This window comes from Anabrus simplex, chromosome 1, assembly GCF_040414725.1.
Source record: "Anabrus simplex isolate iqAnaSimp1 chromosome 1, ASM4041472v1, whole genome shotgun sequence".
Lineage (NCBI taxonomy): Eukaryota > Metazoa > Arthropoda > Insecta > Orthoptera > Tettigoniidae > Anabrus > Anabrus simplex.
The window spans coordinates 359,917,692-359,938,563 of NC_090265.1; the positions used below are offsets into that span (position 1 = coordinate 359,917,692).

Sequence of the window (20,872 nt, forward strand, 5' to 3'; positions counted from 1 at the left end):
AAGGTGTAATGAGAATAATGAGTGTCTTCAATGATCTACGAATAATGTTAGAAATGTACAGGGATCTTCGAATCAGAATGAGACTAGTAAACTGCAATATTTTTTACTATGACATAATGTTCTTTGAATGCAGTAGCAACAAGTGAATTCCACATATGATTCCCCGATGGTGGTGATGTAGTGTTTTCTAATGTTACATGGATATCCTGATGCTATATTAATTAATCTACCTCAGTTGAGATCATGGGGAGTTATTGCACGGGTAATTGGATGTGAATACAGTGTTACTTCAATGCTGGTTTACAGTAAGGCTTTCTACTATAACCCTAGAACTGGCAACTGTCGAACATTCGACAGAACCACTACAGCAGGAACCAAAGTATATTTCTCCTCATAATTTCCTCGTTTCTTCAACAGATGTCATGACAGTCTACTTCTTGTCATTCCCGATGTCCACAGCAGCCGCAAGTTCAGTTTCATTTATATTTACAATCTCCTTGGGTGCAGTTTCACAGAAATAAATGAGTGCAGTTTTCCAACCATGTGTTTGAGCACCATTTCTGTAGTGTTTGTAAACAAACCTTCACGGGCTACGTTTTGCTATCCTATTTTATTTCATCGTTTTCCGTTCAGTGTGAGTTATTTACTTCTGTATATATATTGTCATTTGATTGATTATATACATTTTAGTACAGAGTGTGTCTAAATATGGATTCTTCACTTCAATATGGAAAATTAGTAATGAAGTAATGCGAAATTTGTTGGAAGGTGAAAAGTGACAGATCTGACTTTGAGGTTATTGAGAATGAACAGACAGACTCAGAGTCAATTTATCAGCTATTTCTTCATTTCAGTATCGGAAAGTGATGATGAACCTCTCATAAAGCAACCTGTCATAACAACGTGTTCTAAGATCATGCATTCCAGATGATTGCATTCCAATTCATTTTCCCTAATATTTTCAAGAATATACCTCTGTGTGATGGAACATTTTCTAGTGCGTTACAGATACATTATTGACAATCTGTATCTCTCAGGTTTTTGTTACATGTTCCAGTTTTGTGTACATGTAATCAAAAATTTTATTATTATTTTGAATTCAAAATTACACTCTTTGAACAGACTGTATATTTTTCTTGTCAAAACATTTATGCAGTTTCCTGTCACCACAACTATTCTCAGTGTACTAGCTTTATGTAGATATATAAAACTTCATAGGTTTATTTCATATCTTGCAGATATTTTGTATTTTATGTAGACAAATAATAGCTGCCTAGTATGGCTTTCACCACAGGATTTAACATTGCCAGTTCTAAAGTTTTTACTACATCCAATGAAATAATACCATTGCCTTGCTTGGAAAGATGTCAAGGAAAAAAATGAAAATCACTGTTATTAAAATAAAGAAAAATCTCAGCTGGGTTACAGAAATAACTTAGACATGGTGGAGTTGAATTAATACATATCAAGAACAAAAAGGAATTATTGTCGTGAAAAATCAATTTTCAATATTTACATTTTCATTAATGCACAATTCAACTTCCAATAATTGAATGTATGCATCTATGTATTCCATGTCTTGCAATTAATAATGTAGGTTCATAAGACCCACTTAAATCTTAATTAGCCAGACAAAGCAAATCTTACAAATTAATGGGAATCAAAACCAATAATTTTGAGAATATATATCTGATGGAATTCAATTAATGGTTCTGTAGTATGACATCCGATGCTCACGCGGGAGATTCCTAAAGATTTCCTTCCTCATAATGCACGTTAGGTACCAAAATGGTTTTTTAAAAAATGTACATTTAAGCAATTGTATAGTATTTTTTGAAGTGATTCCACATACTGTATATGAGTTGATTATATGTGTAAGTTTCAGAAGATATTATGAGTAGAATTTTGTAAATAATATAAAGTTATTAAGGAACAGCTGTGTGTTTAATATAAAAATTGTTAATGTAAATTGTATAATACTGTATTTTAGGAAAAATGTCTTCTTTTTAATTTAAAATTTAGTTGTTGAGAACAGTTTTTTTTTTTTTTTTTTTTTTTTTTTTTTTTTTTTTTTTAATCATTTGCCACTGAGGTAGACACCTCATTTGCAAATGAAGTATTTTGACTTGACTTGACTTGACTTGACTTGATTTGATTTGATTATCTCATCTCAAGGAAATAAATTTTAATGCTGAAAACAAGCATATATTTATACTTGAGAGGAGATTGCATTTATACTTGAGAGGAGATTGCCCAAATCACATAACAATGCTGCTAAAATCCTGGATGAGGAAACAATAATAATACCGCAGCAGAAATAAATATTCAACACTCACTCCTGTACAAGATAATAAATATACCTGTAAATGACATGTATCACACAAAAAATAAGCATGCACATGCAGCAAATATAAGAATCGTATGAAGATGGTATCTGAAATAAAATATAAGATATACATACAATACGGAGTCCACAGAATGTAGTAGAGTTTACTTTTACTTCGTTATACTGTTTCCATTATTATTATTATTATTATTATTATTATTATTATTATTATTATCATCATCATCATCATCATCATCATCATCATCATTACAGTGAAACCTCGAAATGCGAGTAACTTGGTCTACGAGTGTTTTGCAAGACGAGCAAACATTTGAAATAAATTTTAACTTGATAAGCGAGTGCGGTTCCGCAATACGAGCATCACTTGAGCCTACGTTTTTCCCTCCCCTGTTCGTTTGTTGAATGGATGAATGAGGTCTTTGGTCCTGTAGTGAAGAAATACCTTTCAGAAAATAATCTGCTGCTCAAAGTCTTGCTGGTTATAGACAATGCTCCTGCTCATCCTCCAGGCCTTGAGGACAACTTACTGGAGGAATTCAAGTTCGTTCAGGTTAAGTTGCTTCCTCCCAAGACTACTACACTCCTCCAGCCTATGGATCAGCAAGTCATTTCGAACTTCAAGGAGCTATACACCAAAGCACTATTTCAGTGATGCTTCGAAGTGACCGAAGAAACAAACCTTACCCTCCGATAGTTTGGAAGAAATCATTTCCCCATTGTGAACTGCCTGAAGATCATCGATAAAGCCTGGGATGGAGTCACCAAGAGAACTCTCACTTCTGCTTGGGGAAAGCTGTGGCCTGACTGTGCTCTTGGAAGTGAATTTGAGGGGATTGTTGGTGACAATGAGCCACTGATTGTCGATGAAATTGTTTCTTTAGGGAAGACTATGGGGCTGGAGGTGAATGACGTAGACATTCAAGAGCTGGTGGAAGAACATAGCCAGGAACTGACCACCAACGAACTGATAGACCTGCATCGCGAAAAACAGGAGGAGGTTATGGAGATCTCGTCCAGAGAAGAGGAGGAGGAAAAGTCAATGGAATCTCTCACTTCAACTGAGATTCGTGAGAAGTGCAAAATGTTTGAAACTTTGCAAAATTTTGTAGAAAAATACCACCCGAATAAGGCTGTAGCAGTGCGAGCAATGAATCAGTTCAATCATAGTGCAATGTCACATTTTCGTGAAATCCTCAAAATGAGGCAAAAGCAACAGTCATTGGAAAGGTTTGTCGTTAAAGTTGCACAAAAAGAACACAATTCCAGTGAGCCAACAGATAGCAGTGATTCCGTTAGTGAAATTCGTGCTACACAGTAAATCTTCTCGTGTCATCTTTCGTCTCCCTCACACCAACAATGATTCTATTGTAAGGAAAAGTGCACTTTAATATGTTTTACGTTATATTTTGTTTTATAAATGGTATGCGAATAAATATGTTTGCGTTGTGGACGAATCATCCGCGTTTCAATTGTTTCTTATGGGAAAACTTGCTTTGATATACGAGCGCTTTGGATTACAAGCATGTTGCCGGCACGAATTATGCTCGCATTCCAAGGTTCCACTGTATTATTATTATTCTCTGCACCAGAATAACAGAAATCCTAATAACATCAGATAAGCATGTTTCTAACACTAGCCTATAACACGATTAAGTTATTCTTAGATAACTTCAAAATAAATACCCTCACTCAAGATTCGTCATAGTGGATTACAAGAAGAAAGAGTTGATTTATTAAGTGACTAACACATAGCTCTTTTAGGAAGACGTTACCATCCCAAAAATATAATAAACACAGATCTCAACTGGGGTGTATTTATGTATTGTCATGACAAAACCACCACAATAGATACATCCATATAATATTAGGAAACACTATATATCACCACCATCGTGGAATCGTTTGCGGAATTCACTTGTGGCTACTACTTTGGACGAACATTATGTCCCAGTCTTAAATATTGCAGTTTACTATTCTCATACACATTTGAAGATCCCTGTTCAATTTCAACATACCTGCATATCATTGAAGACTTGAATGTACGTATCTGAAGATATCACTTCCCAAATAGTGTCCTAAGCAATATTATGCAGTTGTATAATTTAATCTACCATAGTCTCACTCCAAATAGTTATGATGATGAATGTCTATACACACTGTCTTAAAATGCTCTCTATCTTGAGGATACCTCACATCATAATCTGCTTGGGTATAAATGAACGTATTACATCTTTTATTTACTCTATTAATTAGTATTAGCACGTAAATCTTTGATTTATGGATACATTCAACACATCAATTCCTAAGTAACTGTTTGATTTTGAAGATTTAAAATTTTATTTCACAATCACAGAAATACCATATACAATGACATAAAAATTAAAACTGATGATCCTAGTAAAGGTTCAAAATTTTATTAATATAACTTAATTAGATGATCCTAATAGACTCCTTCAAGCTTGTTTTATGCCTCATATTTGGCCTATTCTTCTCATTAAGTAACGTAAACTAATCCAGTAAAATCTGAAAAGGGATACCTTTTTACATGTGCACAGATAAAAAACATGTAAGAAAGTGAAGAAATGCCCACTTAAATTATTGCTGCATCTGGCCCATCAGTATGGACAACGTTCACAGCATCATCCCTTTCACCTTCACCACAGCTGGTTGACATCACCACAATGATGTTTATTTTGTTGGTACACATATTTGACTCGCTTGATTCATGACAACACATCTGAAACTTGAGCATGTTGATCAGTAACATGTTGTATAGTTTCTCAAAATATTCCACATTCACTAAAACAGAACACACTCGCATTATGAAGAGCACATAGTCCAATAATGCACACGATTAGGATTCTACATTCACAGAATTCCGTAGTACTGATTCATCATCACCAACATTTATTTTAAACTTACGCATATATATTTTTCCATATGCTTTCTCGCACGCACACAACTGCAATATATATCCTTTATCAAAGTCTTCTGTACCGATATGGTGGCGTGCATTGACGTGACCGAATAACAGAGAAGTGCGGGTATCTGGTCCAAATTTTTCCGTGTGACTTCCTTATGCAATCTGAAATGTACCTGGTTGTTGACTCCTGTGTAACAATGCACTCTGTCCAATACATTACTGAGTACCTTAATAGATATGGTATCCTTTATATTTTCATCGTTAGGATTTTCAGGAGCCCAGTACACACAGTTGTGGTGGTTTACAGTATTGTTCAGTTTGTATTGCGCCTCGTCAGACCAGATAACCATCCCTCCAAACTGTTCATCCTCACAAAGCATGCCTTCAGATCACTGGCAGTACTCCATCCTTCAATCCGGCTCGTCCTCGTTCATAGCGTACAGCAATCTTGGAATGTACACTTTCCACTTAGTAGCCTTCAGAATTCATTGTATATGCAAGAAAGCATATGGAAAAATATATTTTCATAAGTTAAAAATTAATGTTGGTGATGATGAATTAGTACTATAGAATTCTGTGAATGTAGTATCTTACCCCGCTTTCATGTGCACCCTTATTCACACATTTTTGAGGTGACATAGTAAAATGTTATAACACAGCAGCGCTGGAAGCTAGACTTAATGTTTTTGGTTAGTCGGACCTTTTTTTATGCACATCCTGAACAGTACCATCTGCTTCAAATTTTTCCCAAATACGATAAAATGTTGCACGTGTTGGTGGCTGAGTTCCGTACACATTACGCCATTGTCATTGTACCTCTATCATGTTTTCATACTTCCAGTACCACTTCAATACGGCCTTGCATTGCTCAATTGACAATTGTACTTCATACATTGCTGCACTGTCATTTGCTGGAATACGCGCGCCAAGATTGTCGCGCCATTCCCGTGACCATCATCTGTTGAGAAAACAATGGACTATGCTACTGAGCAGGAATTGCAACTTCATGTCATTTTGTTCCAAAGATATTAACTATCATAGAGTGTTTACATTTTTCTGGACCCCTCTGTATTCTTAAAAAAGAATACAAAGAGCTAGACTTTTCAGAGCTACCTGGGAATCATACCTCATCTCTAATAACATTCATGTAGTCAACATGTACAACATCAGTGCTGAAACAGATGAATGTTTTCATAAACTAGATCTACTTATAGTTATGAATTTCATTGGTTCCGTATTGAAGTGGGATTACAACAAAATTAAATTCTTTTCAAGGTCCACCTATTCAATACAATGACGTTTTATTGTGATTTAATCACATGTCAAATAGTCAAATGGTACCAGTTTCGGCATCTATGTGCCATCATCAGCCTTGGGTACAAATTAAAACAAGATATACATTCCTAAAACATCTAAAACACATTTTAACACATTATAAAATAACATACAATTAATGTGGTGATACATGAAATACGATAAAATTATGATACAATTGGTATGATATAAAATTCTTAAAATTCCGGCTGTTCGTTACATAATTCAGTCTGTGTGCATCCGGGTGAATTTTTACAGTTGTATGCTGTCTATGTGAATGACATTTGTTCCTTTAGATATTAGGTGGTTCCAGGGAAGTTTACTTTGATCATGTAAGATCGCGATGTATTTAGAGATGACTTCCCACTTCAATTTGAACCTTGAGCAGCATGTGAACGTGTGTCCGTCTGTGTAACAACACGTTCACATGCTGCTCAAGGTTCAAATTGAAGTGGGAAGTCATCTCTAAATACATCGCGATCTTACATGATCAAAGTAAACTTCCCTGGAACCACCTAATATCTAAAGGAACAAATGTCATTCACATAGACAGCATACAACTGTAAAAATTCACCCGGATGCACACAGACTGAATTATGTAACGAACAGCCGGAATTTTAAGAATTTTATATCATACCAATTGTATCATAATTTTATCGTATTTCATGTATCACCACATTAATTGTATGTTATTTTATAATGTGTTAAAATGTGTTTTAGATGTTTTAGGAATGTATATCTTGTTTTAATTTGTACCCAAGGCTGATGATGGCACATAGATGCCGAAACTGGTACCATTTGACTATTTGACATGTGATTAAATCACAATAAAACGTCATTGTATTGAATAGGTGGACCTTGAAAAGAATTTAATTTTGTTGTAAACTAGATCTATCCAGTAAACAGTCTGATTCAAAACTTGTACGTACTCATCTGTTGAGACAAAACCTATGCCTGAAAGAATCTGAAAGAGGTGTTCCTCACCTCATAACAGCAAAGGAGTTCTCCTGTTCATGGAACATACGGCAACCAATATATAAGTGAAAAATCCTGAGGGATTATCAAGCAGTGAAAGGAGAGATTTACTCAGAATCATTGTTAACATGTGTCCAGTCTGGGCATTACAAGGTAGATCCCAAGACAGAAACCATCATTGCTGTTGTCACCATGAGACAGAAATCCTTGCACACGTCTTGGATGTGTGCAAACATGGTGATGCCCGTAGAAATGCCCACTATCAGTGTATTCCGACCTTGATCATTAATGCCACATGGTAACATCGTTATAAATTATGTGAGGAAGTACGCAGACTTCACCAATGAATCCTGTAAGCAGATAGATATGATAGATCTTTCAACTGGCTTGACTCATGGTTTTATAATTGACCCTACCATTAGAACTGAAGCCTCTGAAACCCAACCAGCAGGTGTTCGTAAAGAAAAATGGGAAGTCTATGAATCCACAATTCCATGCTACATTTATAGAAGTAGGTTTTTTTTTTTTTTGCTAGGGGCTTAACGTCGCACCGACACAGATAGGTCTTATGGCGACGATGGGATAGGAAAGGCCTAGGAGTTGGAAGGAATCGGCCATGGCCTTAATTAAGGTACAGCCCCAGCATTTGCCTGGTGTGAAAATGGGAAACCACGGAAAACCATCTTCAGGGCTGCCGATAGTGGGATTCGAACCTACTATCTCCCGGATGCAAGCTCACAGCCGCGCCTCTACGCGCACGGCCAACTCGTCCGGTATATAGAAGTAGTGGGTCTTACAGTTGAAGCTAGAGGTACAATAACAGCCATATTTGCACACTTCTGTAACCTATTCAGATTGGACAACACTTTTATGGTCCTGTGAAAGATTCAGTTGCTATTTTGAGGGGTCATTTGTATAACTGTAATGACTGACAAGTGGAATTCTCATTTACCATGTGATTATAAGATGTACTGTATGTTTGAAATGGTTCATTTGCTAGATTGGTAGGCAACCTCTAGCTAGAGGAAGAAGATAAAAGCTAAATAATGTATTATCCTCATTTAAATTATGTAACAATACGACCAGTAGTCCCTCTTCCACTGTAGTTGCTGAGTATAATAGCCCCAAAACTCATTTACTACAGCAAAGTCTTTAGTTGTAGATCAGCTTTGTTTTTGTTTAGATTAAATTCAGGCAGGTTTAAAGCACTACCTGATATTGAAGGTGACCGGGTGAGTTGGCTGTGCGGTTAGTGGCACATGGCTGTGAGCTTGCATCCGGGAGACAGTGGGTTCAAACCCCACTGTCAGCAGCCCTAAAAATGGTTTTCCGTGGTTTCCCATTTTCACACCAGGCAAATGCTGGGGCTGTACCTTAACTAAGGCCACGACCGCTTCCTTCTCGCTCATAGGCCTTTCCTGTCCCTTCATTGCCATAAGACCTATCTGTGCCGGCGCGACGTACAGCCACTAGCAAAAAAAAAAAAAACCAAGATTGAAGGCAGGACAGTTGAGTTGATCTATTTGAATAATGCAACGACAAAGTGAGTATTCTCTAGGCATCAAACGAAGTCTGCCTTTAGGTTCTGGGTGAATAGACAGGAACAACACTCATAAAAAATAAGGGATAATGCTGACTAATGAGGATTCACGGTTCATAAGGGAGAGTAGGTAGCATAGTGTGTCTAGTATTGAGTGTCAAGATGTGAGATATTGTGACGAGAGGTAGGTAGTGTGCTGTACTAGGTTCTGGACTGTTCGTTTAGAGAGGTTACAGAAAACGTTTGAGTAGGTCAAACAATCAAGAAAAAATTCCTGGACAATGATATCAACACCCAGGAAGAACAATAGCTGTCTTATGCAGATTGGTCATTGAATCATTTAAGAGACTTATTCTGTTCCAAAACTGAAAATTTATGTTAGGAAACCACTAGAAGCACAAGGACTGAAATTCTTCGTGTGTCCCCAAGGAAGAATTTTCTTCATTTTTCTCATCCTTCCCTACTAAATATTTGGCTGCTAATAATTCTACTCAAGCCTGTGTACATAAATTTTACTAACGGAACCTTATTATTGTGTACCCACTGTGTTGCAGATTAAAGATATCCAGGAAACAGATGCTGGCTACTATCAGTGTCAAGTAAATATTGCTCTAAACAGCAAGATCTCAGCTGAAGTAGAGCTTCAAGTCCGTCGGCCCCCTATTATCTATGATAACTCTACTCGTTCCTTGGTTGTGAGTGAGGGCCAGTCTGTAAAATTAGAATGTTATGCTGGTGGCTACCCACCACCAAGGGTTTCTTGGCGCCATGAAAATAATGCTATCCTTCCTACTGGTGGATCTATTTTCAGGTGAGAAAATATATTCTATAAAGAGTTTTCTAGTTATTAGTTTGCTCATAACCAAAGTACTGTAATAGAAAATATTAAGAAGGTTAGAAGTGGCAATCAGATATAGGTGTTTCAGTCCTGTATTGGCTGCCTAGCTCCATTATGTTACTTCCCAGTCTCCACAGATGTGTTATATAAGTGCGACACACTCCAGAAAACTATACTTTAAGTCGCATGACAACGAAGGGAAAAAGCGAGAAATATCTATTTTGAGATTTGAATGCCATCTGTTAGCATGTCCTTGAACTAACTGGTGAAATCATTGACAGTGCGTCACCATACAGAAAAATCTTTGGAAAAAAAAAAAAAAAAAAGAATGCGGTTTCTTCAGTGATGTTCCTGCAGTGACTTTGTGTACCAAAATATGAAATAATCAGCTTCTGCATCAAGATAATGTATGGTTCAGTTATAGACTTCATTTACCGGGCTTCATATTTTATAAATCTTAATTTTAAATTAAAGTGGACTACCAGCACAGGAGCCCGGTCATAGTGCTGTGAGGCAAGGGAACACACTGTTTATTTCAGACATGACTGATGTTATCCACTACAGCTGGAGCGAGAAAAGGTTGTTATAGATATCTGTAACTCTTTCCCTGGTGGGGCTTATATAATCGACAATGTTCAGGAGGTCAGTAACTGCTATTCTTCGTGTTTCGATTCCAGTAGTAAAAGTGATAGTCAATGTGAGAGGCACTGTGAAGATAATATCTAATGTACTTTCTGAGGTTCCACTACTTGACAAATCAGAGTTAAGTACATGTGTTTAATACTTCGCTTGCTTTTATGATCTTTAATGCGAATGGATAGCCTGAGGTTCAGTTCCAAAGGCCATAATTTGTGCATTATTTTCTCAGTTACTCAGTCTAAAAATTCTTCTTGTATAATTTCTTATAGGATGAAAATCTTCTTCTTGTTCTCATTACAATTACTGAAGAAAGTGAGAAAGGGTGTGAAAACATTACAGAAATGGATGCGATCAATGATTTCCCATAGTTAAAAATCATTTAATTTATGGATTGACATAATGTGTTCATACCTGAAAGACTTCCTGAGATAAAGTTTTTCATCCCTTTGCACTTGCATCACATATTAGCACAAGAACCTGGCATGATAGTGCAACTTGCTTTCACCATTCCTTTACCCCACTTGTCTGAAAAACATACCTTTAGCTATATTGAACTTTGTATAGCTTCCACAGTTTCATTATAGAGATTTTGGTGTTAGCTACAGTAATCCTGACATGTTTTTTCTTCCCAGCGCTGGTCTGAGTGGCTCAGGCGGTAGAGCACTGGCCTTCTGACCACAGCTGGGCAGGTTCAATTCTGGCTCGGTCCGGTGGTATTTGGAGGTGCTCAGATATGCCAGCCTTGTGTTGGTAGATCCACTGGCACGTAAAAGAAGTCCTGCGGGACTAAATCCCGGCACCTGGGTGTCTCCAAAAACCGTAAAACTAGTTAGTGGCACGTAAAGCCAATAACATTATTGTTATTTTCTTCCCAGCCTGTTTTTCGAGTAATTACAAACACAGGTTAGGTCAGACATCACTACATTACAAGAAAGATGGGCAACAGTTCCACATCCAACTGCTTGAAAGGCTAAAGGCTCTTTCATTCCTTTCTCTCTTAACATTTACTGTATATGAAAACAAGGGTGTTATTTTTTTACAGGGGAAATGTCCTCAAGATTGATAAAATTCGAAAAGAAGACAGTGGAACCTACTACTGTGTTGCTGAAAATGGGGTTGGTAGAGAAGCTCGTCGTAATATTGCTGTTGAGGTGGAGTTTGCTCCTGTTATCACTGTGCCTTGTCCTAGACTAGGTCAGGCATTGCAGTATGATATGAACCTGGCTTGTCATGTGGAAGCTTATCCACTTCCTGCTCTTGTATGGCGGAAGGATGATGTGCAGCTGTCCAACAATCAACATTACAGGTGAGTGGACCTTGTGGTTCATTAGCCACAGTAAAACCTCAATGCATCGTTTTTCAAGAAATTGGGGTGCAGGTTTTATTTGCGTCAAGGTTGGCAACACATTCCTGACTCATCTAGTTTTTGTTGTTGGCATTAGTTCGCCACTACTGAGGAGATAACAAATCCCACAAGGATAGACACACTGTCCTGTGTTGCAATGTAGACGAAAGCGATAGAGCTCCTCCACTCGTCATAGGAAAGTTTGATAAGCCACAATGTTTTAAGGGCATCGGGATACTCCTTGCAAGAACAATACATCTAAAATGGCTGCAATATAATAATACGATGGATAAATCACTTCCACAGGGGAGTCGGCGTAGATTTCTCCTCGTCCTTGAATCGTGTTTTTTTCTTTCGTTGTGTGAAGTTATGTTTGTCAGTGAGTTAACCAAGTGCATTATATGAATACTGTAAATGCACCTTGTTGAATACATTTTGGAAATAGGTTTTTTTCTGTGGCATTTGAAAGGTTTAAACTGTGAATCAAAGTTAACTGCATGCAGTAACAGGTCGTAGAATATTTTGTGACAACATGGCAAGGGTTGGCATTTCTAAATTACAAGTTGGTGGTTAATTCAAAGTCTGATTTTTGTGCCGCAACAACTTAAAATTGATGGGGTTTTATTATGTATACCTATGTATACCAATCTGAATGGGGTTGCTATGATTGGAAATGTGTGTAGTTGTGCATGGGACTAGTGTTGCCAATTAGTGGTTTTCCCACTAAATCCAGAGGCTTTTAATGTTAAGTTAGCAGGTGAAAATCAACGACAGCGGGTAAGTAAGTACGCCTACTTGTTAATTTTCATGGCAAATATATATATGTGTATTTTGTTTTCTTTACGTCGCACCAACACAGATAGATCTTATGGCAACGATGGGATAGGAAAGGGCTAGGAATTGGAAGGAAGCGGTCGAGGCCTTAATTAAGGTACAGCCCCAGGATTTGCCTGGTGTGAAAAATGGGAAACCACGGAAAACCATCCTCAGGGCTGCCAACAGTAGGGTTCGAAGCCACTATCTCCCGGATGCAAGCTCACAGCTGCGCGCCGAATATATTTTATAGCAGTGATAATGTATTTCTATCATTTCAAATATGTTCAGGCAAAGCAGCTGTATCTGTAAATTTACATGTTCATATTTGCAAAAAGATTACGTGGAGTTGGTGGAATGATATAAAATGTTCGTTTATCCCTATGTTACTATTTCGATGGAAAGAATTTTAGTTAATTTCATTTTTTACAAAATGGGCCTTCCTAAAATTAGGGTGCTGGGATTATTTGCGTAAATAAGGTATTAGCAATCAGTCCACTTAGAGCAAGAACAAAGGGGTCGGTTCTATTACTGACTTTTTGTAATAAATTCCCAAGAATTACGTGTAGAATCACCTAAAAATAATTTTAAAAATACTCAAAAAAAAGTTTAAAATTACCTAAAAAATTGAAGGGAGTTACTAGTTTACTCAGAACTGCATTTTCTATGCATTTCTAAAAGGACCTTAATCTATATATATAAAATAAGAGTATATTCTGTACATTGTTCAGTATTTAAAAAATGGTATATCTGTACCGGTCGTGTCCACAATAATGAGGAAATGCACTTTTTAAATTTCCATCATGTCTGTCTTGTATGTATGTATGTATGTATGTATGTATGTATGTATGTATGTATGTATGTATGTATGTATGTATGTATGTATGTATGTATGTGTGCTCATCACGAAAAAATGGCTGAAGAGAACTGAATGAAAATCGGTATATTAAGTCGGGGAATGAACCACTACAATCTAGGCTGTCTGTTAGGTCATCAGCCCAGAGGCTGGTTGGATCCTCAAATAGCACCACCAAAGGTTATGCGGTTATAAGGAAACCGCAAAAACCAATGGCAGCACCAAAATGAGGCATACTAGGCAAGACGAGGAGTGAGGTAGTTTGCCATTGCTTTCCTCACTGGGTCAGAAAGTGCTATTGCAGCACGACTGACCCTATGAGCAACACCTTTCATTACACTCAGATGCACTAGTCGTGCTCTGAATGTCATTACTCAGCACCACCCATACCCCAGCAGCTTCCATATTGTCACAGCTATGGATGAGACTGGGACTTCGGTGGAAGCTACACTTTACTCTGGCCTGTGCTAAGAGATGGATACAAAAGTACTGTATCCATCAAGAAATGGCAGCAGGCAGCAATCTAGGCTATAATTAATTTTATTCATGCTGAGTGAAATGGTGCTTTAGGGGAAGGTCTAAAATGTAATTCTCAAATATGTATGTTATTAGTGGTCCTTTACAGACTATGAAACTCATGTTAAATCCATATTGACAGTTGAACTTCTTACAGATTTGTATAAAATATTTTAATCCTTCTAGTCAATACTGTTTATTTTACCTCCAATTAAGTCGAAACTTCACACATAAGTAGACATGTTTTGACCCGAAATTGGGTGATCCTCAGTAAGACATGTACACTGACTGACAGTGACAATGCAACACCAAGGAGGAGTGGTTCGAAAGGGATGAAAGTTGGGGAAAAAACAGAGTCGGCACGGAAGAATAATTGATGTTTATTTCAAACCGATATGCAGGTTACACAATGCGCACGGCATCGACTCAGTAGGATATAGGACCACCGCGAGCGGCAATGCACGCAGAAACACGTCGAGGTACAGAGTCAATAAGAGTGTGGATGGTGTCCTGAGGGATGGTTCTCCATTCTCTGTCAACCATTTGCCACAGTTGGTCGTCCGTACGAGGCTGGGGCAGAGTTTGCAAACAGCGTCCAATGAGATCCCACACGTGTTTGATTGGTGAGAGATCCGGAGAGTACGCTGGCCACGGAAGCATCTGTACACCTCGTAGAGCCTGTTGGGAGATGCGAGCAGTGTGTGGGCGGGCATTATCCTGCTGAAACAGAGCATTGGGCAGCCCCTGAAGGTACGGGAGTGCCACCGGCCGCAGCACATGCTGCACGTAGCGGTGGGCATTTAACGTGCCTTGAATATGCACTAGAGGTGACGTGGAATCATACGCAATAGCGCCCCAAACCATGATGCCGCGTTGTCTAGCGGTAGGGTGCTCCACAGTTACTGCCGGATTTGACCTTTCTCCACGCCGACGCCACACGCGTCTGCGGTGACTATCACTGACAGAACAGAAGCGTGACTCATCGGAGAACACGACGTTCCGCCATTCCCTCATCCAAGTCGCTCTAGCCCGGCACCATGCCAGGCGTGCACGTCTATGCTGTGGAGTCAATGGTAGTCTTCTGAGCGGACGCCGGGAGTGCAGGCCTCCTTCAACCAATCGACGGGAAATTGTTCTGGTCGATATTGGAACAGCCAGGGTGTCTTGCACATGCTGAAGAATGGCGGTTGACGTGGCGTGCGGGGCTGCCACCGCTTGGCGGCGGATGCGCCGATCCTCGCGTGCTGACGTCACTCGGGCTGCGCCTGGACCCCTCGCACGTGCCACATGTCCCTGCGCCAACCATCTTTGCCACAGGCGCTGCACCGTGGACACATCCCTATGGGTATCGGCTGCAATTTGACGAAGCGACCAACCTGCCCTTCTCAGCCCGATCACCATACCCCTCGTAAAGTCGTCTGTCTGCTGGAAATGCCTCCGTTGACGGCGGCCTGGCATTCTTAGCTATACACGTGTCCTGTGGCACACGACAACACGTTCTACAATGACTGTCGGCTGAGAAATCACGGTACGAAGTGGGCCATTCGCCAACGCCGTGTCCCATTTATCGTTCGCTACGTGCGCAGCACAGCGGCGCATTTCACATGATGAGCATACCTCAGTGACGTCAGTCTACCCTGCAATTGGCATAAAGTTCTGACCACTCCTTCTTGGTGTTGCATTTGCTCTGTCAGTCGGTGTATGATGAATTAAAAACGTAGGAAACACACACAATGAAATGTTAGTTTAAAAGTTTTTTTTAAAAGCATGATGAAAGTTAAAAAAGCTGAAATGTTAATCATTAAAACAGTCTTGAGCTGGAGGTCTTTCTTTTTCAATGTTTTTGTTGTTCTTTGGTGTGGTTCAACTGGTATCTGTGTACTGTTAGCTTGGTTGTTGTGTTCTGGCATAGGCTGATATACATAAGCATTATTGAAGTTGAGCTCGACTGCGTAGTCAGAGAATACGGGTAATACAAGTGGGCCACATAACACTAAAAATCAAACGGTTCCACTTCAGTAATGCTTATGTATATCAGCCCATGTCGGAACATAACAATCAAGCCAACAGGAACTAACATCTCATTTAGTGTGTTTCCTATATTTTTAATTCAGCATACATGTCTTACTGAGGATGACCCAATGCTGGGTCGAAACATGTCTATTTACGGTATGTCTGAAGTTTCATCTTAATTGGACGCAAAATATATATTATTAACTAGGAGGATTAAAACAGTTTTGTACAATTTTGTACGAAATTAGTGGTCAGTCATTTATGTCTTAATACATTTTTACCGTATCGGCTGTGATAACAGAGAGATTCATGAATTTCAATTTTTGTTCCTAAGTCCATATCAAAACTTAGCCGTGAGAAAATGGGTAAAAATATTTAATGAAAATCTGTATGTTAATTTGGGGAATAAATAAATAACAAAATGAATAACTGAACAAAAGGAAATAAATAAAAATGAAGAAGTTAGTACATACAGTAACTGTAAATACATGAAGTTAAATAAATAAAAAATACAAAGAAACTACAAATAAACTACATTAAGTACTGTGATAAAATATAAAAATGAACGACTAAGTAAATATGTATAAATATATGGATGAAATGGTATTTTAGGGAAGGTAAGATTTCATTTTTAAATACACATTTTTTGGTCCTATTGAAAAGTACTACATAATAAGAATAAAATTTCTGATCATTTATGTCTTATTCAGTTTCACCATACTGACTATGATAAGAGTGGTGGTGTTGATTATTGTTTTAAGAGGAAGTACAAATAAGCAACCATCCTCTGTATAGTGTAACATTAATCAGAGAGAGAAAAGTGCTTTGAAAAATGAAGGTATCGGCCTGAGAAAGGCGAGGGCCATGACGGGTGTGAAAATGAAAGACTCCCTAGGCCTCCATGCATAATACTGTTGGTGTCAGAAAAGAAGAAGAGTTTAACCAAGGGAGATTGGATAGAATAGATTTAAGTTAGGAGCCTGCCATGAATAAGTAGTAGCAATGCCAGATTGTGTAACCAGATGAGGATGGCCTAAGAAAGGTTGAAACCGGTCCTGTAGATTAAATAAGATAAAATGTTGATTAGGTGGAAACTTCCTTTCATTGTAATTGTGGAAATAATGGCAGAGGAATCTGTAGCCTGGTCATTTCAGCGCTGGATATTTGGACTGTTAGATTGGCAGAGCAGTACTGTTCATTAAAAGTGAGAAAATGTGCGGTTTTTCATTTGATCGAGTATTTCATGTGATGGCATTGCTTTTAATCGCAACATTCCTACTGACGTCATAGTAATGATCTATGTCGATTTCAGTTGAGGAAACCACAAAGACAGTCTTTCTGAGGATGTAACAAGGCAGGTGGAGATTGAGTGTCTGCCACTATAAGGAAAACCGCCCAAATGGATTATGACTAGCAGTAGGCAAGTGGACCTGCCATCATAATGAAAACTCCCAAACTTGATTTGGGACTGATAGTAGGCAAGAGGGCCTGTCATTACAATGAAAATTCCCTAACCCAGTCTTCACATGAGAAAAGACATATGGTGACTTTCCCATTGCGTTTCTGGAGTAATGTTAAGAGGTATGCAATTTAATACAATCTTACAATGTGTACACTACTTAACCTAAAATTCTGCATACAATGTAGAATTTCGCAGCAAAGCACAGTTTCATCAGCTAGTAATAATAAATAATAATAATAATAGTAATACATTCCCATTTCTTCAGGTTTTGCATGCATTTCTTCCAGTAAATATCACTGAATACCTACATGCATTCCATATGGAAAAAAATTCATTATACAGGGTGGTGCACGAATAGTTGACACATTTGAAAAGCAAATATGAAATGCAACTTATGTACAATGTTGTTCAAATTTCGCGCATACTTTCTCTGTTTCATGGAAATAACTGTGGAGGTGACACTGCTGCTTTGTCTCCGGATGCCTGCTTTCCAGTGAGCTTTCTGCCATGGCTGACTCTCCGTTCAGCAGCGCCCCAAAACCGTTATCTTTTATTGTGAATCAAAAGGTTTACGGCGACACAAAGGAAATTTCGAGCTGTAATTCTGACTAGGTGGGCACCAGCAAGGAACACCATCCTTCGCTTATACAGAAACTTTGAAGAACAAGGCACTGTGAAGGAAGAAAAGTGACCACGTGCACCAGCAGTTCGGTCTCTTGAAAACACCGCTGCGCTGAGGGTCGCCATGTGCGGTTTTGGACTACAGAAAACCAGACATTATTCATGAAAAATCCACGCATGGGGAAAAAGTGGGTTTGTGGGTAGCTCTGTCAAGTCATGGGTTAATTGGACCAATTTTCTTCAGTCAGACAGTTAATGCACAGCAATACAAGGACATGCTGGAGAATGAATTCATGTCTCAACTTCTCGCTAGAGAACTCCCTATTCATACGCAGTGGTTTATGCAAGATTGTACAACACCACACACAGCTAACGAAGTTCTTGAGTTTTTGAGGGGAGTATTTGGTGATCATGTAATGTCTCATCGTTACCCACAGTACAGTGTCCGACTCGTTGGTTGAATAGTCAGCATACTGGCCTTCGGTTCAGAGGGTCCCGGGTTCGATTCCCGGTCGGGTCGGGGATTTTAACCTGCATTGGTTAATTCCAGTGGCCCGGGGACTGGGTGTTTGTGCTGTCCCCAACATCCCTGCAACTCACACACCACATACAACACTATCCTCCACCACAATAACACGCAGTTACCTACACATGGCAGATGCCGCCCACCCTCGTCGGAGGGTCTGCCTTACAAGGGCTGCACCCGGCTAGAAAAAGCCACACTAAATTATTATATTACCCACAGTACAACAATAATGGAGGATTCTTTTGGTCTCCTTTTTAGCCCAGATTTGAATTCTTGTGATTTATTTTATGGGGCTATTTGAAAGAGAAACTCTTCGCTTCAAGACCTCAAAGCTGCATGGAAATGCGTGCTTGGATTGTGCAACTCTGCAGTGAAATTCATGAAGACCTCTGTTGCAAAGTCATCAGAAACAAGTATACTCGTCTCAAAGCGGTTGTCTGCAGCAGTGGAGGCCACATTGAACATGTGATATAGTGAAATCTATTTCCAGCGTCCAAGCTACCTGTGTCTAAAATTTCAGTAGTGCTCTGTGAAAAATAAAAATTAAAGGTGTTACATTTTTGATCTGGTAAGTTCAATTTTTTATTTATATATTTTTAAACTTGTTTATTTACTTGTTCTGAGTGAGTATATAGACTTAATCATGTTGCTTATTAGCACTTGCCACTTATGGACTTGCTGAGCACTGCACATTCTTCCCAGTTTAAATGCTTCTGTTGTTCTCCATAGTCTGGGAGGGAGATTTAAAATATACACTGCCCCCTTTTTGCCGGGCAGCTCAGCCGGAGAGCGAAAGTCTCAGAGGTAGACCGTTCGCTTTCAGGCTGTGCAAAGATTCTTAAGAGCAGGAATAGCTTAAGGACTGGGAACAAATGAAAGAGACACTAAAAGTAGGTTTTTAACATTTATTACAACTAACACTCTCCACAAATAAATTAAAAATTTACAAAATCTCGGGGTTTCTCTTTTTCGATCATTGTCTTCTCCCTTGGTCTCATTAAATGGAATTTCCTTTCTTCAGAAAAAACAGCAGATATGCGAATCTGCAAATACATGAACAAGTATTAGCCTACTTTGACTAGGTAGAATAATCAAATAAATTTTTGAGAATACCTTTCTCAAATTAAATAAAGTTTTGAAAATTTAATTAGCTTCCTCTGTAATTCATTTATTATTAATAATCGAATTATCACTTTCTATCAGTAATTGAAAAATAAAATAAAATTTTTACTGATGAAATTATTTTCAAATCATCTTTTTCAGATTTTAAAATTATTAACAAAAATACTTTTACAATTATTTTGTAATAATTCTCAATATTTGCATAATTTGACGCCGCGTCAATCACAATGTTGCTCATTGACTCCAAAATTAATGGTTGTGTAAGGTTAATAATACTCAGTTAGTGATTCCCATCCATGGACATGGATCTTACTTATTCATTTTTTTCTAAGAAATAAGGTCCCATTCTAGCCTTTTTTTCAATAAAATTCACTAAAGGTTCATAACAGTATAAATTATGACCACAACAGAATGACACAAAATTGATCAAAAATACGCACGCAGCGGAAAGGATATCACGTGAAATGACGACAAGAAAAATATTACAATTCACAAAATATGGATAAATCACACACACAACACTCACACAAGGATACACGGTAATATTAAACAAATATTTATCACGAATACTAGTCCTTGATTTTTATTTTAGTTTTTAATCTAAGTCGAGGAAAATTTTATGATGACGGTATCGGCTAAATTTCATTGCGACGAATCGGAATGTGATAGAGTCAGGATTATCACTTCAAAGATGAGATTGAGTTCACAACGATGTCTAAGAGAATGTTGATGATAGATATCATCAGAAAAATATCCTCCAAAAACGCCTATAACACAGGTCAAAATTAAGCATAGGCGCTTACGGCCCATGAGTTGCGACACTATTATTACTCCCTGAATATTATGGCTCTCAATTAATACATGCTCCATCTGAAGAAATTATGTTGGGCAACATACTCTCTTCCCACTAGACTCAATTAATGGATTTACAAAATAATCCTCAAATAATAGATCCATTTCCAAGTCCAAAATAATATCAGAGTGCAGTAAATGTAATAACGATCCGTCAAGATACAGCCATG

At 38.2% G+C, this 20,872-nt stretch overlaps 1 protein-coding gene across 2 annotated transcripts in view; it reads left to right on the forward strand.

Moving 5' to 3' along the window:
- LOC136856796 (lachesin) overlaps window positions 1-20,872 on the forward strand; it is a 160,471-nt gene that overhangs the window by 40,081 nt on the left and 99,518 nt on the right. For both annotated transcript variants that reach the window (XR_011017515.1, XM_068224963.1), the window contains exons 3-4: window positions 9,654-9,910; window positions 11,619-11,882. Coding sequence is in view for 1 of the 2 variants with exons in the window: in XM_068224963.1 (XP_068081064.1) it covers window positions 9,654-9,910; window positions 11,619-11,882 (521 nt within the window). In the remaining variant the exon portion in view is untranslated. The remainder of the gene's footprint in view (window positions 1-9,653; window positions 9,911-11,618; window positions 11,883-20,872) is intronic.